The sequence below is a fragment of the Triturus cristatus genome, chromosome 6, assembly GCF_964204655.1.
Source record: "Triturus cristatus chromosome 6, aTriCri1.1, whole genome shotgun sequence".
Taxonomy (NCBI): domain Eukaryota; kingdom Metazoa; phylum Chordata; class Amphibia; order Caudata; family Salamandridae; genus Triturus; species Triturus cristatus.
The window spans coordinates 1,004,035,283-1,004,061,891 of NC_140589.1; the positions used below are offsets into that span (position 1 = coordinate 1,004,035,283).

At 43.5% G+C, this 26,609-nt stretch overlaps 1 protein-coding gene across 1 annotated transcript in view; it reads left to right on the forward strand.

The window, feature by feature from the left end:
• The window catches only part of SYNE1 (spectrin repeat containing nuclear envelope protein 1), a 1,959,630-nt gene that overhangs the window by 644,465 nt on the left and 1,288,556 nt on the right, over positions 1–26,609 (forward strand). The window contains exons 23-25 of the mRNA XM_085611789.1: positions 3,212–3,346; positions 12,439–12,597; positions 17,565–17,773. Coding sequence (XP_085467915.1) covers positions 3,212–3,346; positions 12,439–12,597; positions 17,565–17,773 — 503 coding nt within the window. The remainder of the gene's footprint in view (positions 1–3,211; positions 3,347–12,438; positions 12,598–17,564; positions 17,774–26,609) is intronic.

A 26,609-nucleotide genomic window follows, 5' to 3' on the forward strand; every position in this document is an offset into this window, starting at 1 on the left:
TAGAACAACCTTTAACCTGAATAAATTAATCATATTGTCAGGAATATCCTCCTGCAATAAGGAGCTCCAATGGTACATGGTTCTGTTGCAATTTCAAACACTTCTTGGATGAGTAGAATGCTAAGTCCCTTCAGTTTTAAGCCGAGGAATTTGCTAGAATGTGGATTTGCAAGAACGTTTTCCTTCACAACACTCATATCAAGCGTACTTTCTTTATTGTGCGTATATTCCTTTCAGCCATCTTATTTAATCATTTCTCTGAAAGCCAAGCATGTGTTCACTTGCTCTTGATTTGAAATGATGGGCCTTATATTCATATCTCTGACCCTTATAGTTTACTATCTTATGTTATTCTGGACTAGTTTCTGCAGAGGGTTGCCTCATTTTGCATGCCTTGTTTGTGAAGGATTATGGATGAGGTCTACAATGTCCCTGTGTACATGTTACATATGAGAGGAAATGCATGACACCTCTTTACCAGGATGTATTCTAAACACAAGAACCAGTGCAATGTACTGAACCAGAAACTACAGGAATGCACATGCCCTACCATGAGTATTTTAATTGACTGAACTAAAGCATATCCTCTGCTACAGCCAATTAAAAGGGTGGCACAGTAGGGATCATGTGTTGTCCTGGACACTTTGTGGCTAATACAGTGCTAGGTGTGAATGAGTATGGATATGATACCAGCAGAAGGTGTAAGAGTGAGCCGGATTGAGCAGAGAAGGTGTTGCAGTGCAGGAAATGCCACCATGTGGATGGTTTGGTTACCTCCAAGCTCATGAGCAGTTATAAATAACTGCCAACACTCAGAAATAAGCACAGAGGCCCAGCAAACACTAACTCAAATTAAGAAGTAGTATAGTTGATTACCATTGTAATTTTTAGTGTATGCCTACTTTAACAGTGACAAGTAGTTAAACGTAAAGCTATGCAAACCCATTTCCAGATGAAAATACTTGTTTTCTTTTTGCGTCTTCTCAAATCCATTCTGGTGATTCTTGCTTTGCACCATATTTTCTCAATTTCAATGAATTTGCTTCACTTTGAGCCATATTGTGAGCAAGTCAATGAAGAAAGGAGCACAAAAAAGAATTAAACCTAAATGTACTCTAGTGGAGCACCCAAACCTAGCAATTCTTAAACAAGTGAAGCTAAGTCACCTCAAGATCCTTTCTAACTTGGCAGCTTGGCCAGAGTTGTATGGCTTATATGTGCAAGAGGTGCTAGGTAAGTAGAAATAATTAAGCACAAATCAAAGTCTAGAGATAAAAAAACTGTAGGGTAAAACCAATGTAGCCACAGAAAGACTAAAGCAAATGATTTAGAACCACTCAAGGTTTGAGTCTGTCAGAAAGGACCAACATAGAAGCCAACTACAGCGAGAACTAGTTTGGACAGCTTTGTGATCAATGCATAGCAATTTGGTCTGGTTATGAGCAACAAGTAAGCAAACTGTTGTAATCTGAACCACATTGGTCAAGCACAGCCCTTTGCTGTCTGTACCTTTTATTGGATATTAAGTGAGTTGTTCGGGCATAGAAGACAGAGGTCCCATGGTCAATTTCTTACCAGTCACACTAATACAGTATGCATTGCGTGGACTGAGAGAGGCAGAACACTATATTTAGACGGAGCAATACTATTAATTTGATGTCTGAAGAAGGAAGGCAAATTAACTATACCCCTGTCAATGAGATCAGAGTGCCCAGCATTACTTTGCATCACTAGTAACAGAAGTTTGGTTATGTTTGACCATCCCAGGTCCTTTGAGGGCTTGAATACAACTCGTTCAGGAGCTAAGGTCCATACCATATGCTATCCACACAGAAAGCTCATGGAAGTAAAATATATTGGATCACATCTGCACATAAATAATGGCATAATAATATTATAAGAATAAATAATAATGTATTGCCCAGTCCTAGGGTCAAATCATGATAGCTGTCAGTGCCAAGGGTAAACCCAGCAGGGGTCTGTGCATTTGTTTTTTCCCAAAATTTCACTGTTTCTGCGCATGCATTAACTCGGAAAATCTCAAAGTTGGAGCATGAGCTGCTGACAGCACAGTTCAGAAACACATCACAGTAATTTCCTCTTTGTTTTTTTGAGCTGTGCTGAGTACAGCTCTTGCGTTTTCTGAGCTTCACACCGAAGGGCGTCATGATCTTCTCTCAATTATTTTCGTTCTTGTAAAAGGATAGCTGCAGCTGTTCACAGTCAAGTAATTTTCATTGGGAGTTGGGGGGTAGCCTTCATTGGTGCAGCAGGTGCAATGGCACCGGAGCCCGGAGGCTGATGAGGGGGCACCAAATCCTGATTACTACTGTATTTTACAACTGAGATGGCAGCCAGAGTGCCCATTTCTTTGTGTGTACTAGGGCCCATGACACACTGGCTACGCCACTAATTGGACGACCCTGGAAAAGGATAGGAGATTCTGATATGCAAATTTGGAAGGCTAAAGAAAAGTGTTGGTTTCTCAATTGTTTAAGGGTAGCCAGATCATATATTCATGGGAATCATAAGACAAAAACAAAGTTGTCAAAGAAACTTGGATTCAAGAAGTGCTAACTCTTGTATTTTGGAATTATGGGAAAGGTCAACACTTTTGAAGAGGTCGGGATTCATTTTTGGGCTAGGCAGTAAATGTCAAGTTTTTTTTTACTTTTTGTCATACCACACAGTACAGCATCGCCAAATGGCATTGGACAGTCGTCCCAATGGAGCTATTGGCTTTGTCAATACCAGTTTATATTTGTAGCTCTTTTTTATATGGTTCAAAGGTTGGTGTATTCTGTTATCTCTTGAGTTCCATATGATTCATTGTATTATGTTGTATGCTGAAAGAAAATTATACTTTACTTTAAAGAAATGAGAATGCTTTTCTGTTCTGGGTGGTTTTTACAAAGCTTGTGTTAGTAACCAAGGTACCTATCAATTTTTAAGAAATGTAAATTAGGAAATCTCAATAAAAATGTGAGGCTCTATTGTATATAAATGCACAGAAATATTTGTTTCCTCGCAAAGTGAAAAAATGGAGTTATAAAACATATGCCAAGCAAGTCAGAAGTAAACAGGTAGATATAATAGTGTGCTGAAAAGCTACTCAATTTACTTCATATCCACGGTGAATGTAGCACTAGCTTCATTTGATGCACCGTTCTTGATATCAAATGAACTTTTTGCCCTTCTTTTTCTTCATCAGGAGTTCTTCAGTCAGCTAGACCAGAGGATACTTAACACCTTTCTGAAAGCTTGTGATGAACTAACAGATATCCTGCCTGAGGAAGAACAGCAGAGCCTTCAGGAAACTGTTAGAAAACTGCATAAGCAATGGAAGGTTAGTTTATGAGTCATGGTGGAATCTACTCACTTCTGTTGTGTTACTGCAGAAAATGATGGACTACTTCCATTAGCATAACAAAGAATCATACCTGTTCATAGTCTGTTTAAAACTTTATTCGCATTCATACTTTTAAAAATATTAAATGCCATGGGGCAGATTTATGAGGTTTTGCCGTAGGGAAGCGCAGCAGGCCTTCCTGCTGCGCTTCCCTACGGCAAAAGAAAAGGGCAGGGATGAGCCGTATCTATAAAAATGCGGCGCATTCCTGTCCTTTACCCCTTCCCCGGCGCACAATGGGCTGCCTGTGCCAATGCAGGCACCTCTGCACCATGGTGCAAGGGTGCCTGCCTTGCGGAGATGAATATTTTTGTACAGGAAGGGAAACCTTTCTGTACAAAAATAATCACAAGAGGTTTTTCCTCTTTGTATGGGTGCTGCAGAATGCAGCACACATAGAAAAAGGAAAAACGAGGAGAAATAAAGATATTTCTCCCCGTTGCGCCTCCCTTACGCCTCCCCTGGGGAGGCGTAAGCTTTTGGCACTACCTCAGATTTACGATTTCTCATAAATCTGGGGCAGTGTCAAAAGGCCATGGATGTTGCTGGGAACGCCCCCAGCAACACCCATTGCATGCCCCTTTAACGCAGAACACTGAGTTAAAGGGACTGATATTTATGAGGCAGCATTAAGCCACAAAAAGTGGCTCAGTGCTGCCTGATAAATATCACGCAGGCTTCTGCGCCACGGAACGTCACAAAAAGTGACATTCCGATGGCGCAACGGTCCTCATAAATCTGCCCCCATATTTTTTTATTGGCCACTTGTCAGAAACTACACAAAAAGTGCTTTAAAGCAGATCCACAGCCAGGGTGCTCAAGACCGGTGTAAGAGGACCAAATAAACACCAGACTTTAAGGATAACAATTGATTATGTAAATGCTTTCCATTCACACTCATTATGTGTAAATGTGTTATATGGATTTTTTGACAATAAAAAAAGCATTCAGACCTCATGGACATGTATTGTGCACCCCTGATTTAAATGCTGCATCAATGAATAAACAGTCTGCCCCATTCACAAACAGACCCCCAACCCCCTGTACCAAAATTAAAGAGGAGGGTGGCGTACATCTCCTCTCCCTGAGCCTTATTGGGCCCTGGGGAACCCATCCCCCAGGGCCAACCAATTTAAATTGGGAGGGGGCAATATGGCTCCCCTCCCTGAGCCCTTTTAGCCCTGTGGACCCCATCCCCAGGGCAAACCGATAAAAAAAGGGGAGGGAGCTGTGTGGTCTCCTTCCCAGAACCTAATTAATTCCTGAAGACCACCATCCCAGGGGCATATTTTTTTAAAGGGGAGGGGAGGCTCAGTGTTCCCCCTTTCTGAGCCTCATTAGGCCCTGGGGCTCCTCTACTCTAGGGCTATTTGTTTTAAAGTGAAGGGGGGACACGTGGCACCCTCCCTGAGGCTCTATAGGCCCTCAGGATCCCATCCCTCAGGGCTGTTTTATTTTTTAAAGGGAAGGGGGATGTTTGGCCCCACCACCGAGCCTCATCAGGTCCTTAAAACCCAGTACCTCTTTTAAAGGAGAGGGGAGCTGTGCAGCCCCAGCCCTCTTCCTTAAGCCTATTATGGCCCCAGCACCCGAGGCCTGCATTATTTTAAAGTGGGTGCCCTGGGGCCCACCCAGGTCACAATGTTGGGGGCCATGTGGGGGAGTCCCAGGGCCAGGGTGGCACCAGCTGGTTCCCGGCATGCTGCGGGAGCTGCCATTGTTCCAGCCCGGAGGGAGCAGCTCCTTATGCTGCTCCCTCTGCGTGGGTGCAATATTTTGACCAGTTTTGCAGCACATCTCAAGGCTGCTCCCAGCTGGTGAAACATCCCTAAGGCTGGGAGCAGACTGTGTGTTTGCTCCAGTTTGTCCAGAGTTTTAAAAATGAACCAGTCAGGTGTGAGCAAGCAAACGTTTCCCTGCCACTCTGGGAAGGAAAATTGCTGTTTCCCGGGGCTGGGCTCCCGGGACAACATGTAAGCCGGCCCTAGTGAATGGGGTCCCGGCCCATAAAAGTCTCAAGAAGGGGGCCACACAGCCCCCTCCTGTTTTTTAAAGTAGTGGCCCTGAGGAATGTGGTCCCCAGAGCCTTTCAAAGGCTTTATTGGAAGTTCCGGCGGGCTTCCTGAGGTCTATAATGAGTCACAGAGTGGGGCCCTGTGGGCCCCCTCCCCTTTAATTAAATAAATCATCCCCGGGACAAACATATCTAGGCATGTGTGCAGTCTATAAAGGTGAGAATAATAACAATAGTCTCGTATTTGCCTGTGTTGCACACACCAAATATCCATTAGACCCCAATGCCCCATCCAGTCCCAAAAACTCTGCCAAGTTTTGGAGGCCAGCACCCATGCAGAGGAGGTGTGGACCTATCCAGGTGAACATCCACAACACATTTAAAATTACCGAAGGAAGCCATGGCAATGTCCTGGGGCTCCAGCACACCACCACTTACGATAGGGTGGGTAGCAGAAATGGACAAATGCATGATAGCAGAGAAAGAGGTTTACAAAAGAAGGGGCTGCCCTAAGAAGTGGGATAAAAAATGGGGCGGTTGAAACACCTTTAGGGGGAAATATGTACTTCTCCCACAGAAGATATGGCAATGAGACGGACCAGAATTGAGAACCCATAATGCCTTAATGTGTGATATGTTTGACGCCAATTTACTGTGCTGCTTCAGTAATGTACCCCACAAATGTACTGTAATAATGATATTGTGCTTTAACTTATTAAAAAGCTTTAATTAAAAAAAAAAAAATACCGAAGGCCCGAAGGAAAGGGACCTGGTCCAGGTTTTGGGCATATACCCTGCCCACAGTAGCTTGGTGGGAGCATTGTAAAACTCCTACCGAGCCAGAGCTAACACCAAGTCCACTCTCAGTGGGCAGGAACTTCTAAAATGCTTCAGCCTGCTGAGAGTGGAATTTTCATCTGTTTCGCTGCCCACAGTGATGCGAGCAGGAAAACAGATCAAAATATTGCTCCCGCCCGCAGAGAGCAGCATTATTAGCTGTTCCCTTGCGGGCGGAAGCAGTGCTGGATCCATGGGGACCTTGGGGCTCTCCCTGCAGCCCCTAACAACAGAATGGTGGGTGCCCTCGGTGGGCACAAGGGCAACCCCGTTTTGTTGCGCTAGGCCCCAGGGGACGAAATTGTCCTGGGGAGAGATACCCCATGCTTCACTCCCCTTCATAATGCTCCCAGGCCCTGGGTGATGGGGTCCCAAGGGCTGAAATCGGCCTGAGGAGGGAGGCTGTGTGTCCCTTCCCCTTTCACAATGGTGCTGGACCCCGTGGGAGGGGATACCCAGGCTAAAACCATCACAGGGAGGGGGACACGCGAGCTTCCCACCCCTTCAGAAAGCTGCCTGGCCCCAGTCGATAGGGTCTTGGGGCCAAAATCAACCTGGGGAGGGGGGTCATGCATGCCCTCTTCACTCTCAAAATGCTGTCGGGCCTCAATGGATGGTGTCCATGGGTCAGAAAATCAACCTGGGGAGGAGGGCCACGCGTGCCCCTCCCCCTCAAAATTCTGTGGCCCCGCGGGATGTGGTCTCTAGGGCCAACATCAGCCCGGGTTGGAAGCCATGCATGCCTCCTCCCCTTTATTTAAAAGAGTGGCCTTGGAGGATGGGGTCACCAAGGCTCAACAAGGCTCGTGGAGGGGGGGCATTCGGCCCTCCATTCCCTTTATTTAAATAAGTGGTGCCCGTGGATGGGGTCCCGGGGCTGATAACGGCTAAGGAAGGGGGTCCCCTCCCCTTAAAAAAGTACATAGCCCACGGGGGCATGGGGTTCCCATGGCCTAAAGGGGCTCGGGGAGGGAGGCTTCCCCCTCCCCTTTAAAAACAAAAATACCCTGGGGTCCCCAGGGCCAGGCCTGTGGCCAATCCCTCAGTAGTCACGGCTGAAGGCTGTGTACAGCATTGGGTTGGGTGCATAAGGGTGTTAGCTGGGCCTGCAGCCAGCCCTCTGCTGTGAACAGCCAAAGACCATGCGCAGTGGGGGATTGCATTTTTGTATGGTAATTACGTTTTTCTTTACGTTAAAAAAACTCTAGACATTCACTGGATAAAACAAAGGTTAAAGTAACGTTATAGTTAGGTGAATTTTCCAGTGACAACATTAACTTTTTGAACAAAAAAAACAAACCTGAAATTCACCAGTTATAGTTAGTAGCACTAGCTATAACTTGCGCCAACGCCATGCACTGATTATCATCTCACATATGACATCCTTCATGACATGTTCTATGACATCAGTCATAACATAACTGATGACATCTCTGAAGACGTCATGATGACACCTCTGATGGCATCTTCCAAGCTTCATTTTCCCACATATTGTGCTATAAATTGCTATGGCATAAAAGGTGTAACAGTAAGTACAAAATAGCTCAGACCATCAGACATAATTACTTTCATCACAGATACAACTCTCTTAGGTGTAGAAAGCATGCATTATGTGCAACATTTACCCTATACCATACACTTTGCAGCTAGCATAGTTCACATTAACGATCATCCACAGATATGGGAAACCTTCATTGAGTATGGTGTTTAATCTGTATACAACTGTTCAGAGAAAGCCAAGTTCCTAAAAACATACTGAATGTCTGTTCCAAAATGAATGCCCTACTATGCACAGCTTTTATCTATATCAAACCCCTGAAACTTTTTTGTATCGATCCCTGAAACTCACCAAACCTAAATTGATGAATGAAATTGATATGTGTAGAGAAGTTGGTACTGAAAGCAGTAGTCACTCTATGGACAGAGTTTACCCCGCACCACACTATTTGCAGAAAGTGAAACTCTCATGTTAAATACAGTACAGAGTATTAAAACGTATGTACTAAGAACAGTGTACACTCTATGAAAAACTTGGCATAAAAGACATACAGCCTCATGCATCAAGCCAAAATCCAGTCGGTAAAATACCGATTCGCTAATAGCTCCCGGTATTGAGTTAAAAATACCCAATCCCAATGCATCAACCCAAAAGCAAAAATCGCTATTTAAGGAATCCTTAAATAGCGATTCCTTAAATAGCGATAGCATTTAAGGAATCCCAAATTGAGATTCCTTAATTTAAGGAATCTCTATTTGGGATTCCTTAAATGCAATGCATGAAAGTAAAAAAATTAGCGAATTCGCTAATAGGGGGAGCAAATTACCATGAAGATGAACTGCATGGTAATTTGCTAAAAGTTTGAAAAATGCCCTTTTGTGCATTTTTCAAAGTTTCATGTTGCGCACACACATGCCCTTAGAGCATGTGTGTGTGCAACATATGTGCACATATCAATTTCAGGGGTGCAATAGGGTGTCATTTTGACACCCTTGCACCCTTGAAATTGCATGAGCAATTTGCGAGAACCTACTGGTACTCGCTATTTGCTCATGCAATCTCCAATTCATTCCTATGGGCCTGGAGGCCCATAGGAATGATTGGGATGGCATTCCTTAATTGCTACTCGCAATTTGCTAGTAGCAATTAAGGAAAGTTAAGGAATCGCTATTTGAATAGTGATTCCTACATGCATAGCCTTTTGCTATTCCTTATTAGCGATTCCTTATTTTTCGCTAATAAGGAATCGCAAATGCCAATGTTGATGCATATGCCCCATTATTTGCTCAAAAGTAACCAAGATCTGAAGGTTCTAAACATCATACTACCTGCACCCTTCATACTGTGTTAAAAACTTAACAGATAGCCCATGTTCACAGGCAAAGCAAGAGTATGTACATAGGTTAGTACCTGGTGCACACAGTCTTCTATGTTAAGTAGAAATTGTCATGTTAAGACAAATCTGTCCAATAGCTCAAGGCTGATTACAGTACTATGTTTGGAGTATGTAGAATCTTTGCTCTGCTGAAACCTTTTCTGCAGTACCAAAATACTTGAGTGTAACTTCATGAACTCAAGTCAACTTTAACCTACACACAGAGTTAGTCTTCAATTCAAAGACTTATAATGTGTTGAATACCTCTACACACCTATGGTGCATTAGGAGCACATACGTTTTATAAACACATACCAAATAGCTGGACACAGGCTGTACAAAATTTGGTAGAAAAGCAATACAGTAGTTACCCTTCGCTATATAAACTATAAATCAAACTAACACACTCATTGGATGATGTCATGAGTGATGTCATCAATGATGTAATTTGAGATATCATGAGCGATGTCATACGACATGTCATAAGTGAAGTCATATGTGGTGAACATTAGTGCTACTAACTATAACTGTTGAATTTCAGTGTTTTTTTCAATTCAAAACATTAATGTTGTCATTGACAAATTCATCTAACTATATCGTTACTTTAACCTCTTGGTTTTTTTTTTTTGAATGTCTAAGGTTTGTTTGAACGAAAACAGATTTTTTTTCACACCTAACTATAACGTTACTTAAACCTTTGTTTTTTTCAATAAATATAGATACATATATATATTTCACACTCCTCTACCATAGTAATAAGGTGAGACCGGCACACCAGAAGCTGCTTATATGCTGATTTATTTCACAAGCTGAGGCATCAACATCTAAGCGTTTCCACTGTAAACAGCCTTGCTCACGATATGTATGCCACCTAGTGCTTAGGCATAGATAAAGGACTACAGAATGTTGAACTGAACTTGCCATTTTATAACTTAGTATGTATGTATCAAGGCAGCATTATGTGCAACAGGAAAAATAATTATTTCTACAACCATGTGAGATATTTGACTCAGACAAGTTCATTAGGACATTCAAATGTACAATGCCTGTCTATTCCTCTGACTTATATTACAAAGTGTGCAATCAAATTGAATTGTATTTCCATTTGCTCTATCATCACAGAAGCTCTGTACTGAATTGTATGTAAAAAACGAAGCTGTGATTCATCTTACAACATGCAATGTATACAACACATATTTTCAATTCATCTACACCTACCTTTATATAGTATGTATATTAATTCATAATTGCAATATATTGACTAAAAAATACATTCACAACATTCCATTAGGGTCCCCAAATTTTGCCCAAGTGGGCATTTAGAATTACATGCTCATTCGAATCATCCGGTAGAAAATCTGCAAAATGAAACAGTAAAGGAGATGAAATCAGTTAAACATAACCTTATTGTTGCTTTCTCTGGGACAAAAAAGGTAATATGGTGCAGAAAAGGACTGTGTTAAGGTACTACTGCATTGGTACTCGAGCACTTGTTTAGACATCTGCCAGTCCTTGATGCGAGCATCAGTGCACACATTCTTGAAGCACTACTGCCTTAAAAGCAAGGTCCCACAGGAAGAGCATTTTGCCCATTGGTCCTTCAGTGCATTTTGATCTACCTTGTGAGGTACTGCTTTGGAATCTCTTTTAACGGTGAGAAATCTGTGATTAGAAGTATCCATCAGAAGAATAATCTTACCTTTGGTAACACTCCTTCTGGTCGATACTCGGGGCCATATTTATCAAGGGATTGCGTCGCTTTTGCATCACCCAACATGGTGGAAAAGCAAAACAACCCCTAATATGCGATTTATCAAGCCGTGCAAGATCCCTTTGAATGGCCAGATTGGCTTGATAAATCTGGAGTAACCCAACGCAGCGCAAATGAATGGGTAGCGTTACTCTGCCCCAAAGAGGCATTCCATGGGCATTGCGTTGGTGTTCCCATGCAACACACACAGATTTTGCACATTCCCAGATATGCCATTACTGTTGGACCTGGGAATGTGCCAAAATGCTATTCCTTCCCAGGGGAGGCATAACGAGGAGAAATAGCTTTATTTCTCCTTGTTACTTCCTCTTTCTATGAGTGCTGCATTCTGCAGAAAGAGGAAAATGCCTCAAGGGATTGTGTTTTTTGCCGGAACAACCCTGCTTGCAACAGGCACTCTTGCACCACAGTGCAAGGGTGCATGCTTTGGCGCTAGGCAGCACATTGTCTGCCTGCTCTGGGAAAAGGCTGGAATGTGCCTTATTGTGATAAATACAGCACATTCCTGCCCTTTCCCTGTAATGCAGTGTTGCACAGTGTCACTTTTTGATAAATATGGCCATCTGTCTCCATCAGAGTGTTCAACAACTTTTGTAGGTTGACCCAACTTGGAATGCCCACAACTTGCATCAGTGAGCAGATTTGTTCCACTATCCTGTCATAATGCTCTTGCAAGGATGGCCCATTTAGAAGGGAAGAATCCCACCATGCTAATTTGCCCCAATAAATGGCTGTGTTTTCCCAACTAAGGGCCTGATTTAGATCTTGGAGGAAGAGTTACTCCATCACAACGGTGACGGATATCCCATCTACAGAAATCTAAATCCCATTATATCCTATGGGATTTATATTTCGTCAGGCAGGATATCTGTCACCTTTGTGACGGAGTAACCCGTCCACCAAGATTTAATTCAGGCCCTTAGTTTCACTTAGATGCAGAAGTAGCTTTGTGAATCAGGCAGTTTGATAATAAACAGGCATAATACATAGTTCACTCTTATCAGATCTTGAAGTCCACTTAAGTTGAAGTTATCATTTTGAAGCTAAACCCCAAACCTGGGAGTGGGGACATCACTACCATATTCAGCTACCAGGCCACTGCTAGACTGGATCTGTCAGCTATTGATTTAGTGTTTGCAGACAGGAATTCATAGTAACAAAACATTTATCGTATTGCCCTACCACCTGATAATAGCTAGACAAGCCTAGAAAAAATAATCACATATATCTTTGGGTAGTCCAAAATAATTGCCATTGTGTTTGATGGTTGCGATTGTTGTGATATGGCTGCAATATTAAATCATAAATTGAATAGTACAGATGACATTCAGCAAAGCGTGTTTTGTATTATTTGAACACCATTAGTGCCTTCCTCAACATACCCACACAAATCAAGCGTTTGATGGGACTGATCATTTAGATTCCATTGGGTGTTCATTAACCTGTGTTGAAAGCTGTAGCAAATATACAATAAATATAAAACTTTCATAAGCATCCACATTTTCAGAATTTTTCTGATTTGTTTCTTACATAGGATTTTCAGACGGAAGCTCCATACCATCTGCTTCATCTTAAAATTGAGCTGGAGAAAACAAGACTTCTGGCCACTGTTGAAGACTGCAGATCAGAGCTGGCTCGAGAGAACAGTTTGGTGTCCAGTGAGGGAAGTGAAAAAGTTCTCAGAGAGCACAGGGTTTGTATGCAATGTTATGTTATGTTATTTTATGTTATTTTACTGGAGTTTATAACATGCACAGATACTCTAGGGAGTGTCCCGGCGTGAGCCTTGAGGAGCTTAAAGGAATCAATTAATTAAAACAAAAATGTTTTGAACTGTTTATTTAAATTGACCCAAATCCTGGACACTACGCAAAGAATAAGGAAGGGAGTTCCAGGCTGAGGCAGCCCTAAAAGCAAGAGACCTGCCCTCCATTGTTTGGAAGCGAACACGAGGTATCCGGGCAAGGAGCTGGGATGCTGACCTCAGAAGTCTTCCTGGAGTGCAAAACATGAAGCGCTTCCTTAAATAGGCAGGCCCAGATGCATATAAGGCACGGTGTGCAACGACTAGGGCTTTAAACTTCACACGATTAATGACAGGCAGCCAATGCAGTAAGCGCAGGTGTTGTCTAATGCTGCTTCTAATTAGAATAGTAAACAGAAGCCTATCCACCGTATTCTGGACCACCTGCAGTTTGTTATGAGTATAGTCCGGTAGGCCAGTGTACAGACCATTGGTATAATCAATACGTGACAGTATCAGTGCCCAGGTCACCGTTTCCTTCGCTGCCCTAGGAAGCAACAGGAGAAATTTCTTAAGGGACTTTAATATCCCGAAACAGCCCCCAGCCAGCTTCTTAATTTGTGTTGAAAAGGATCAATTCTCATCGAACCAAACACCCAGGTTCTTAACTGGTTGACCAGAAGAAGATGGCAATGGATAGTCGGACGGCCAAAGTGATTCTCTGAACCGGGAAGAAAAATTCCCATAGAGGAGAATTTCCGACTTATCTTCATTGTATTTAAGCTGGGCCGCTGAGAGTCATTGAAAAATGGCTGCAAAGCAGTTTTTAACCTCCAGAGTAACAAACACCGGTTTGCTCCAGGTAAACAGGAGTTGGGTGTCATCGACCATTGACTATGCTTGGGAACATAAAGTAAAGCATTCTATTGAGTCCTCATACATGGGTTTTATAAGCCTAAGTCTATGTATTTTTACCAAGAAGTGTATAAGCTGATGTAGTGCAGAATAATGCAGTTAAGTGGAAATATGCATTTACTAGATCACTGAAGAAAGTTGTATGTTTTCTATAACATTTGTTGTAGGACTTGATGCCTTACTGAATAACATTATGCTGGAGAAATTGTCCTAACATAATTAGTTACTCCCAAAAAGTAGTCTTGCTGCTTACAGCATGCTTCTATTCTCCTGGATATCATGCGAGAACCTTACTGTTCGACCTAAAGAAATGCTAGAAGCATGACTGAGTGATTGAATAGTGAATAGTATATATCCTAACATTTCCTGGCACACTGAGGAAATAGGTGGAAAACTGACTACCCATTCAGTGAAGTGGATTGATTTTGGTAGACACTTGAATTTGCAGGTTTGCTGTGGAACAAATTGAGAGCAGCAGACTGTTCCACAAAGTGGCAACTTTTAGAAAAAATGCATAGCTGCCCTTTCCAATATTGTGAGCTTTTGGGCCAGAGCAGAGACATAGATGAGCAGCAACCACTATGAAAAGGAAAATCAGTAGCATATTTATTGCTCAGATAGTATAGTACTACTCCCCACAGGAGGCATAAATGTGGCGCAACGAGGAGAAATACCTTTATTTTTCTTCGTTTTTTCCTCTTCCTATGTGTGCAGCTTTATGCAATACACATAGAAGGGGGTGTAATGGTAGGCAAGGATCACGGGCACAAAAGGTCGATATATACAAGATTTTATTGAGTCTAGACGTTTCTTGTGTGTTGTCAGAGTTTTTAACAACTGATAATGCTCCTTATTCACTCCTGTTCAGTTCACAGGTTTCTCTGTCTTCTTCCCTTCTCGTCTTTGCATCTCGTCACGGGACCCTGGGAGGCTCGGAAAGGGGGAGATAAAGTATAGTAGACCTGAGGGCCTATGTTCATGCCGACATCTACAAGGGGATGGAGTGAGGTACACCGGTGCTACAACAAACTATTAATAATAATAAAGGGGTTTGTAGAGCGCATGGTGACGCCTACCGGCGTATCCCCGCGATATTAAGACTGTGGGTGACAGTGCCGGGAGCCGGGTAAGGTGGAGGTTATCGGAAGGTGTTTTTACTTGACACTCGCCTTCCTCCCAACCCACCCTGATACACGGTCCCGTACCTGTCTGAGCCACGCTCCTCCAGGAGCGTGGCTGGGCGCTGAGCCGTGACGTTGGCCTCCTGGCTCTCCTGTTAATGCTTCTCCCTCCGTTATCGAGGATGGTAGCATTCGTCTCCTCTCTGGCATCTCACTTCAGCTCTCCAGAGAATCCTCACACTCACCTCTTCAACGTCTTCCGGGTTCTTCGTCCGCCTCGTCAGCAATCCGGCCAACTCCCATTGGCCTATCCAGGATGACGTCGTACTTATGGGTTGCGGCCTCAGGGGAACTTTCCCAGTTAAAGGAACAGGGTCCTACGAACACAGAGCCCTCGTCCCGCGGGGTGTTTCGGTCCGTAGTCCAGTCATCTGACTGGAAAGAGAGGAAAGGACTGGGTTCAGGGGGCGCTTTCCACCAGTCCCCGTATGCTCCTGTCCCTCCTGAGACCCGATGGAATCGTGACAGGGGGAAAACACCCTCAATTATTATTTTAGTACAGGAAAGTGTCCCTTCCTGCGCAAATTACAACCATCCATGCAAAGCAGGCATGCTTGCACTATGATGCAAGGGTTCCCGCATTGGAGCTAGGCACCATATTGGGCGCCAGTGCAGAGGAAAGCAGAGGGGTGCGTCGTATTGTTGTAAATGCGACACATCCTTGCACTTTCCTAATGACGCCGCTCATTGCAGCAAGATGGCTTGCAGCACTGCTCTGCATCATTATTTTGTAAAAATGCTCATTGGTGTAGATTCAGCAAGTTTGCTGGCCAAGGCGGCAGAAGAGAGTTTGGGCCAAAGTCGTAAGAAGAAGGGAATTCTAGATTTTGGAAGTGTGGGGAGGTAAACTTAATTGGAAAGAAATAGTAGCCTGCTCAGATCAAGTAGTGCTAATAGTCGTGAGACAAAGAGAAAATCAGGCCATTTGTGTAATTGCGCCAATGTGTTGGACCACTTGAGAGTAGGTAAACATGCTTAGAGAGTTAATATTGGCATCTACCTCCTAGCCATAGTGGCAGTCAGTCGATATATTGAAATCATATAAGCTGTAACGAGGCAGTAGTTACTTGTAGTTAAAGGAGCAACAACTTTGACCAAAACATATAGGTGTGGGTAGCTGGATAGCAAACTCAGAGCCACCAGATAGAGTATTGGGGAGATGTTTCAGTTGAGATGGATGGAAGTTCAGCAGTGCCACATGGTGGGATTTGAATTACTGAGGCATTGTAATATTGAGGAAGGATAGAGGCAGACTCACTTCAATACCTGAGGTACAATTGTAGCAGAACATTGTAATCCTTTCTGGGACCACAGACGCTACGTCAGATCCTGAGCATTTTCTAAGCCAAGTGTCTGTGGCTGCAACTATGGTTTCTTGATTGTTTAAAATAGGCTGTGAACTGGCAGGACGTCTTACAATGGGACATGTATATATGCATGACAGATATTTTCAGTGCAGCTGTAGTAATATTGGAAGTTTAGGGTTGGATAATACAGGAGTTCAAAAGAATATTACGTGATAATAGGGCATTCTTTTAATCGATAAAACAAAGAGACAAAAGTTTGTTTACACACCAGAGCTTTGCTGAGCAGAGCTTCTGGAAACATATGACAGTGTCACAGAAAGGATTGCTTGAAGTGCACCTTGGGCACACTAGCTCCTATGCAGGCCCATGTGATCTTCAGCATCCGCAATTGAGGGGAGCTTTTTTGGTTTGTGACTGTGCTAATTTTTCATGTTTGTAAGTTATTAGTAAGAAAATCACTTTGAGTAAACTATTTGAAATGTGCTAAAGGCTGGTGCAGGCAATTGCTGATTCATTTTGCTGGTTTGCTTTGAACATATGTAATGAAATGTGTAAGGAATGTATGGGTGATAGCTCTTCAATGTTAACTGTAATACTAATTTATAAATATGGGCACCTGGATTTAATATTGCTCATTTCCTTATTGCAAAGATTCGCGATCTATTCCGCATCTATTGCATCTGCTACCCTTTAATGTGCTCTCTTTTTACAAATCTAAGTAGCTTTTACTGAGTTTGGTAAATTTCAATGTAGAAATATCTCATAATTTTGAGTCCATTGCCACAAGCAGGGCATATTCCTGTTGCCAGGTGCTATCTTCTTCTTGTACCAGTGGTACATTCTGAATAATTAATGTGAAATCAATGTGGGAAATTGTAGTAAGCTTCAATGTACAGTAGATGCTTTTTTCCTAAGCAAATGGAGCACCCTGGTGAAACATTTGGCTAGTGAAAATTCTGCAGAATTCCTTAAAGTGTTCTAAGTAAAGTTTATCATAAATATTACTACTGATGTAGAGTAGAATTTGGTGTATCTGATGAGAGAAATATTTTATGAATGCATTGAGCCGGAAAGATAAATATTGAAACAATAATGATGACAGACTCCCGGCTGCGGGACAGTTTTCGGCTGCACTGTTTTCTGTTGCATGTTGTTTGAGTGATAGATGTAATGTAAGTGGCGCTACCTCTGCTTAGAGTTGTACATTGGAATTGACACTTTAATGGCGCAGAGCAAACACGGAATAGTAGGACTTGTGCTACTGCAAAGTCAGAATTATTTTTTTAACACTTCAGTGACAGTTAGAAAGAGGTATTACGCGCACTAGGACTCAGTGTAAATGGGGTATGGCTTGGGGCTTCCCATTTTCCACTAGGTTCAGGCCGATAAGATGGCAACTTGCTCCTCTCCTAGAGCCTACTCACCAATTTCCTTATTACTACAATGCAAATAAGAAGCATTAAACTTAATGTTATACCTTATAACATTTTAACATTTCTTTATGTCATCTCAGTCTTTCTTCACTGATAAGGGTCCCTATCATCTGTGTGAAAAACGTCTGCAATTGATCGAAGAATTGTGCCTGAAGCTTTCTGAGCGCGATCCAGTAAGGATGGCTCTGGAGAGCAGTAAAAGAACACTCAAGGAGCTAAAGGCACAAATAGACAGTCTCTGCCAGAAACTGATGGAGCACCCCGACAAATGGAAGGAATACAAGACCAGGTAATGGAAATATGCCATTGGTATACTGGGCAAAGGGAAACGTGGAAGAATTTGTCTCATTGGGTGCCTCCTTCATTACGGATCATCACTTGAGTGCATGATTTGTACAATCTTGCAATAAACCACATGAGGATAAGCATGCCTTGATTACTCATTTGAATTTACGTAATCTGCCACTTTACCTTGATGAACGTAAAGGTGATGGATAGGTTTTAACCATTCAGGTGATCACAACAATAACTCTTGTGGGACAAGGACAAGTCAAACATGGAGCTTGAAATTTAATTCTTTTTGTGGCAAGAAGGTTTAGGGTCATTAAAGGAGAGACAGTGGGGAAAACATGTCCGTCTTGTCTCAATTTATTTCAAGTTACATTTTCTTTGTCCATAATTTAGTTGCTGAGTACAGCTCAAGCGAGTTGTGAGGAAATGGGCAGTGAGTTCAGTTGTGTAATCCAGGAATATATGGGTATGAGAGGTAGCTCAAATAACATCAAAGCAAAACTTAGAAATGAAAGGTCAACAGGGTTTCTCAAATGTTTAATTTCTAATGTTGTAATCAGATGACTTTTAATTTAAGAATTACTAAATTTGTTTTCATATGCCATAGATTTTTCCGCCCTTCTTGTTGACCTCTTGGTTTTGAGAATCTCTCCTATAAACACATGAGGAGTACATTGTTTCACCTATCAAATGGCTGTAAAAAGGACACATGTATTGCTTATGTAGAGTAATATACACAAGTCGATATCTAGCTCTCTCTTGCTGAATATATATTCCAACAATCCCCTTCAAAGAAACTAAACGCGTCAAGCGGCTTTTCTTAAATAAAAGAGAGTGTGTTTTCAGCTGTGAGTGTCATTTCTTTGAAGGGGATCATAGGAATTTATAGCTTAGAGTAGCTGTCTCTGTCACCAATGATCCCCTGCGCTCTGGAGTACAGTCTTTTTTAGAATCATTATTATATATATAGATATATATATCTTTTCCAAAGAGTGACCTTCCCTTTGCGGTCACAGATCGAGGCACACACTGGCAAAGTAAGTCACTTAAATTTTATTTGCCACACGTATTCTTGCTCAGGCAGATGCGTTTCGGCTGCACGCCTTCTTCTATATATATATTTTTTCTCATCCAGATAGATAGATAGATATTTTCAATATACATGGATGTTGAGTTAAGAAAAGAAAATCAACATTTACCTACATATACTTACCTTCACAATATTCTGGTGCTGGGGCTCAGCCTCCACTTTTATGCAACTGGTCCTCTGACCAGTCAAGGCCCTTTTAGACCTGTCTCCTCTAGGCTTCCGTCTTGCTCCTGCGACTCTCCACTTTCTTCTGCTTCGGACGTTTACTCATCAAAGGTATCTTTCTATGCTTTTTCACCCCATTTCTGTCTCTTTTCAGCATCTTTCTCTGTTTTCTCCCCACTTTTTATGTAGCATCTTCCTCTGTTTTTTACCCTGCTTTTGCCTCTGTTTTTAGCATCTTTCCCTGTTTTTCATCCCGCTTTTTATGTAGTATCTTTCTCTGTTTTTGTCATCCCACTTCTGCCTCTTTATAGCATCCTCCTCTGTTTTTCTCCCCACTTTTGTCTCTTTTAGCACCTTTCTTCATTTTATCCCCATTTTAGGCCTTCAACTCTCCTCTGTTTTGCTCCCCTTTACCTTCCTTCTCCCTCCCATTCCAACTCCTGCCTCACTTTGCTCCTCACTTGCTTCTTCTCCAACTTTAACATCCCACATCTTCTTCCTGCTCTTGAGTATCCTTGACAACCGTGCTCCGCCTCCATCCTAGGAACTGATACGCAATAGACATGCACAGTGGGTATGCCACTGGCGTTCTAAAGGTAAACCCGTCTGCGTCTGTCTGCACCTGGACCATGCCCACACCACAAATCCTGGTCCATTTGCTCCTAGAGATACATTGCATCACACATTTTTCGTTCGACCAAGAACGCCTCTCCTCCTGGTGGTACCATGCCATACACCATGATAGGAATTTTTACCTGCACCCACTGCTGCTTCTCAGGCAGGAAACCTCCACGCACCCCATACAAGCACCAGCAACATCTTCAACCCCCGTACAACACCACACACTACAGTAAACCCGCACCCCAACACTCACTCACATGCATGCTACTCAACACTAACTCGCTTAGCAAACACGAGATCCAAATTTGGGACCTTCTGAGTAGTGGCACACTGGACCTCCTCTTCCTCCCGGAAACCTAGTTCAACTCCACACTGACACCCAACATTGCCATGACAATCCCAGTGGGCCACAAGATTGTACGGCATAACTGCATTTACAAGCCAGGAGGGGGACTAGTAGTCATCTACAGAGACCCCATCAAGTGCTAAACAACCACAGAGGACGCCAACCATAGACCATCTGCATTTCAACCTGCAAATCTCCAAGAACTTCACCCTAAACTGAATTGTTTCCTATCAACCACTAGGACCTCAAGCCAACTTCCTCAGCCTCCCTGACTTCATCACACTTCTCACATCGGCTCCAAAGCCTTCATACTCCTTGGCAACCTCAACTTCTACCTAGAAGACAGAACTGACCCCTGCTCCACAGCCCTCCTCGATAGCCTGAACAACATTGGACTAACCCAGCTCATCACTAAAGCAACACACATCACTGGACACATAATTGACTCCATCATCACCGCCAGCGACAACATCAGTATAGCTCACCCTCACATGGGCCGACCACTCCATAATACACTTCCATATCAACACACCACAAACCAAAGCACCCACCTATGCCACCCAATCCAGCAGCAGCTGGAGCAAAATCACAGAAGGTATCTGATTCAACACTCTCAGCACAGATCAACCCAAACCCATGGACAACGCCAATGAATCACTGGACCAAGAACTGCACAGACTTCCTTGCTCCCATCAAACCCAACAAGCAAAGAATGACCAACAAGCAAGCCAGCTGTTACAAAGAGGACCCTCAGGACTCCAAACGCTACTGCAAATAGCTAGAAAAGAAATGGAGAGCCCGACATGAAAACCACGAACAGAACCACCACAAGCTGTACTTAGATGCTACCACCAACAGTTGAGAGACACCAAGAAAAGAGCGCTATCTGAATGCATTGAGAACTCCAACAGCAGCAAGGAAATCTTCATGATCATCAAGGATTTCAATGCTGTCACTGCCTCCATCAAAGCATCACCCCCTCCCAAGAACGATGTAATGACCTATCCAACTTCTTCCACAATAGAATAACAAACATCTGCAGCAACTTGGCTCACCAACCAGGCCCAAGTGAGATAAACTCCAACCTCCCCATTACCAAATAAGATGTACACCTGGCCAAATGGAAAACACTCATGGAGAAGAAATGACTACTATCATGCAGACCATCCACTTGTACCCCTATCAGACCTATGCCCCCATCACTTCATCAACCTTGGTGCATCACCTATCAGCACTGCCCTGAGCCATATCAGCCATATCATCCACAACTCGATCGCCTCAGCCACCTTTCATGAAGACTGGAAGCATGCAGCAGTTTACACCCTCCTCAAGAAACCATCAGCTGGCCCAAGCCAGCTTGAGCCCCTCCGGCCCCATATTCCTGCCTCGCTACAAAGCCAAAGTGATAGAGAACAAAAGACACAATTAAAAGTTCTGGGGTAAATCCATTGTTCCTTTGCTCACTATGCAACCCCAGTGTAGGCCAAGCCATATACAAATCAGTCTTCACCCTGCTCCTCATGTGAGCCGTCCAGACCGAACTGCCAAGCCAGGTCCTCCCTGGACCAGAAACAAGCATCCTAGGACCGTTTTTGGGGTATTACCCATCATCAACCAGGCTAGCTTAAATCCAGTCTAGTAGCACAATGATCTTGGGACCCACGTCTGGGCAAACCCGATGCACTTAGAGCGAGAAAGCAAAAGAAACACAGGGTTAAATCCATTGTTCTTTTGCTCACCATGCCACTCCAGTTTAGACCCTGTAATATGTAAATCAGTTTTGATCCTGCTCCTCATGGGAACAGTTCAGCACGAACTGCCAAGCCAGGGCCTCCCTGAAGCAGCAACAAGCACCTTGGGACAGGCTTCGAGTATTACCCCTAATCAGCTAGGCTAGCTTGAATCCAGTGGCATAGTGAGCCTAGGACCCACGTCTGACACACAAATGATGGACGGAATACAGAACAAATCAAACATTCATCCCCAGTCAGGAGATCTGGGTTAAATCCATTGTGCTTCTGCTCACCATGCTACCCTAGTTTAGACCCATCCATATGCAAATCAATCTTCACCCTGCTCCTCATTGGAACAGTCCAGCCCAAATTGCTAATCCAGGTCCTCCCTGGCCCAGAAACAAGCATCCTGGTACTGGTTTCAGGGTATTACCCCTCCCTCAGACTGGCTAGCTTGAATCCAGTGGCACAGTGAGCCCAGGACCCATGTCTGGGCATACCTGGCGCACCTAGGGTGAGAAAGCAAAAGACACACAAATGATGGACAGAATGCAGAAAAAACATACACTCACCCCCATTCAAGAGATCTGGGTTAAGTCCGTCACACTTTTGTTCACCATGCCACCCCAGATTAGACCTAGCCATATGCAAATCAGTCTTGGCCCTGCTCCTCTTGGGAACAGTCCAGCCCAAAATGCTAAGACAGGTCCTTCCTAGACCAGAACCAAGCATCCTGGGACCGGTTTCAGGGTATTAACCCCCCCCCCTATAAGCCAGGCTATATTAAATCCAGTGACACAGTGAGCCTGTGACCAATATCTGGGCTTACCGATGCACTTAGAGTGAGAACGCAAAAGACACACAAATGGTGGACGGAATGCGGAAGAAATCAAACATTTACCCCGAGATGAAACAGCAGCACTCATCCTGCTTGAGCTTTCCACAGCATTTGACACAGTCTCCTACCACACATTCTTCTAAAGATTCCATGTAGTCAGCATCCAACAACCGCTTTAAACTGTATCTGCTCCTTCCTCATGGAAAAGCCTAAAGAGTCAGTCTGCCACCTTCACATTGGAAACCAGGATCCTGATCTGAGGAGTATTCCCCGGATCATCTCTCTGCCTGACAGTGTTCAACGTCTACATGACACTGCTTGCTGACATGCTCCGATCCCAAGGCATCAACATCATCTCTTCCACCGATAACACCCAACTCGCCCTGACAGAAAAAACACTACCACAATAATCAACTTTATCTACTGAATGACCATGGTAGCAGAATGGATGAGGACCAACTGCTTGAAGCTCAGCTTGGACAAGACAAAAGTACTGGTCTTTAGAAACACAATTTCCCTATGGGATGCCGCCTTTTGGCCGCAAGAAATAAGACCAACACCAACACTCATTAAGCAGGCCAGAAATCTGAGGATCATACTGCACAACCAGCTCAACATGAAAGCACAAGTCAAGGCAGTGACCTCCACATGTTTCCTCATTCTATGTATTCTACAATAAATCTTCAAATGGCTGCCACAGAATACCAGAAGAACGTTCATGCAAGCCCTCATCACAAGCAGACTTGAATGCTACAATGCACTCTATGCCAGAATATCAAAGCAGCTCCTGCACAAACTTCAGACCACTCGAAGTGCTGCTGCAAGACTCATACTCAACATTTCCACACCCTACCCATATTTCACGTCACCTCAGAGAGCTCCACTGGCTCCCCATTCACAAACACAGACAATTCAAACTCTTACAGCACATCTACAAAGGCCTGCACAACACTGGTCCAGCATACCTGAACAACCGCTTGCTCTTCTGTCAATCTGCCAGCTACCTACTCTGAGTCTCACTCACACACACATGCTCCATTCAGAAAGGCAGAGCAGGAGGGCACCTGTTCTCCTACATCCCACCCAAAACATGGAACAAACTCCCGCAACACCTCAGAGCCTCCTACACACTTCTTGAGTTACACAAGAAGCTGAAGACCTGGCTCTTCGGAAACCTCTGTGGGGAGCACACACCGACATACCAGCTCAAGTGCCTGGATACCCACTTGGGTGATTTGTGCTCTCTACAAATTAACATATTTTGGCTACAATAGTTTACCAGATCAATAATTTTCGATCTAGCTACAATCAGTACGAGGCTTCAAGAGGAAATGCGGTAGAATATTGCATTCCGTATAAAATATTCCTAGGTTGAAAGACCAGATCCAGTTTTTCTGGATAAGGAAGCCTCACCCATGTAACGTACCATGCTTCATCATAGGCTTTCTCACATCACCCTAGTAAGATATTGCTATCAGGGAGGACACAACCTCATGAATATGAGGGAGTTCTTATAAAATTATAAATCCTGGATAATTGTAGGGATCCAGATGAAAATACCTTAGGGTAACCCATTGGGAAAATCCCTTTATTGTTAGGTCCCCTAGGTAAAGGTAAAATAAGGGGGGATGCTTCCGGGTACTATGACCCTCACACTTTTTTTCCTGCGAACATGTTTCTGCCCATAAACTAACCTAACATACTGCTTAAAGGTCCCTGCTAAACTAGAACAGCACCTCTCCATGAAGGTGAAACGTGAATTTCCTACATTAGTTGCATGGAGATGACCATTGCAAGGAGCTGCGTCCGTCTGATTGGCAGAAAGGGGAGAATGCTGTAGGTACATGGATAGACGCCACTCATTGACGGCTGTGTAGCTACAGGATCCAAACCCCTGGCATTAGAACATGTTATAAGACACTCGCACAAGTGGGGCGGTCATCTCCATGCAAGTAAGGCAGGAAGCACATTTGTGTTATTTAGGCAGTTAATTTTACATTTCCATAGATCAATTATTTTAATGTCAAATGTCTTAATGGTTTATTTTGTACGCAAAATTGCACATTTTAACTATTCAGAATATGGAAAAAAGTATTATGAATCATAACATCAATAAAATAAACAGAAAGCCAGTGTGAATCGTTAAGTCTTACACAAGTTTATAAACGGTTTGATAAACAGCGCACAACACATCTCTCTGGTAGGGAATAACCTTCATTTGAAGACATGTGCCTGACCATTGTTAAATGAAATATCTGAAAAGCGTTCCACTCTTATACATGTCTGAAACATCTTCACTACAACCAAATGTATAGGGATATGAAGATGAAGATTTCATTGTGATCAATTCACCTTCAGTTTTTTAGGTCTCGCCTGACGTTAGCAGCGCGCACGCGTTGCCCTCGCCATGCGAGGGCTTCTTGTAATCAATACTGTTAGAGAAGTTCAGTTTCTGCTCGGTCCCTAAATTTCATTGGCCAGCGTCATTTTTCATCATTAATTATGCCAAACAGAGTGTGCTCATTGTACCGGAGGCTTTTCAGTTCCTCCTGGTTACCGCTTTGTCCTCTTTTGACCACTCCCACCAGGATTGGATCTTTCACTGGCGGCGTGAGACGGTGGGTTTTATAACGACTGGCCACACTTTTTTTTATACTACATTTTCGCGGCGTCCACTTCAGGGACCACGTGCTCAGTTTGTGTTTTTTTTTTACTTTGAAACTAAACGCGGCGCCGCTTCACGGACGCCGAGGTCGGCTTATTGATATATTTCTTAACTTTAACACTGAGCGCAGCGCCCGCTTCAAGGGCACCGCGCTCAGTGTTAAAGTTAAGAAATATATAAATAAACCGAGTGCGGTGTCCGTGAAGCGGCCCCGCGCTCAGTTTTAAACTTAAGCATTTGCAATGCAATCGGACCTATTGCATTGCAAATGCTTGTTTTCTGAATTGTCTTCTGTGAACACTGTGAACGGTTACTGTTCCTTTAAGGGAAGCTTCTCTGGGAGGCTTTGAAATGAAAACTAAAAATCAGCCCAGTCGCTAGCGGCTCGCAGTGCGTGAAGCAACAAGAAACAGTGAGTCGGCGTTCCTACCCCTCAAGTCAATTTTTTCGGGGTGTACTGGAACTGATGCCTGAATGTAGTCTCCGAAATGCACAGAGCATTTAAAGTGTGCACGCGCCCTATCAAGGTAAGTGCTTCCAGTGATGTGCAGTCAATCAGACGGCTAATGTTAGTAGCCTCACGCTGAATGTTTGGGAAAGAATTACAAATAACAAGATCAGACCATGCATGTTAACATTAATTCTGCTTTAACCTAAGCGTGGTTTATGGGACAGGAGCAGAAATAAATATATCTTCAAGTACTGGCCTGAGTGTGCGCGAACATTTCGCTGTTACTTCAGTAAGGATGCACTGTAGGAATGTGCGCGGCGCTGCTCAATTCAGAACCTTAGTGATTGTCCTCGTGAGCAGCCTGCAGGGTGGCTTCCATATCCGATGCCGCCCGATGCCAGCCTGGAAAACAATCAATGCAGAGATGCAGCGCAGACAAAGGCGACTGAGCTGTGTTATCCTCGCTCCTTCCTCAACCTGGGCACGTAAATTACACGAATACAATTCGGCTTCCACACCCCTTCTCGAAGTAGTTCTGTCAAAGCCGGTGTAATCGGACAGTGAATTCTTAATAGCTCTGTGAGAGTGGAGGTATGCCAACTGAAGGACACGCGTGAGAAACGTAACAAGAAAACACGATTTAAGGAAATAGAGGATTTTGCTTTGCACCGGTATTATGCGCATATTGCCTCGGTGCGTCATTTTTATGGCCTGTTAACGGCTCTGGCTGTGCTCCCCGCAGTGCAGTATGTTTGACTTTGTGTCTGTTTTTCATAAATGGTTGGTCCCCCTTCATGTTTTTGCTGAATGGAATTACACCATGCTGAAGTTGCTGCTAACAGGATATCGTGGCTCGTTTATGGGTGTAAAGCCAAGCGAGCTATATATAATTCGAAATGTCCCCAGTACTCATTGCCTGTGGTGT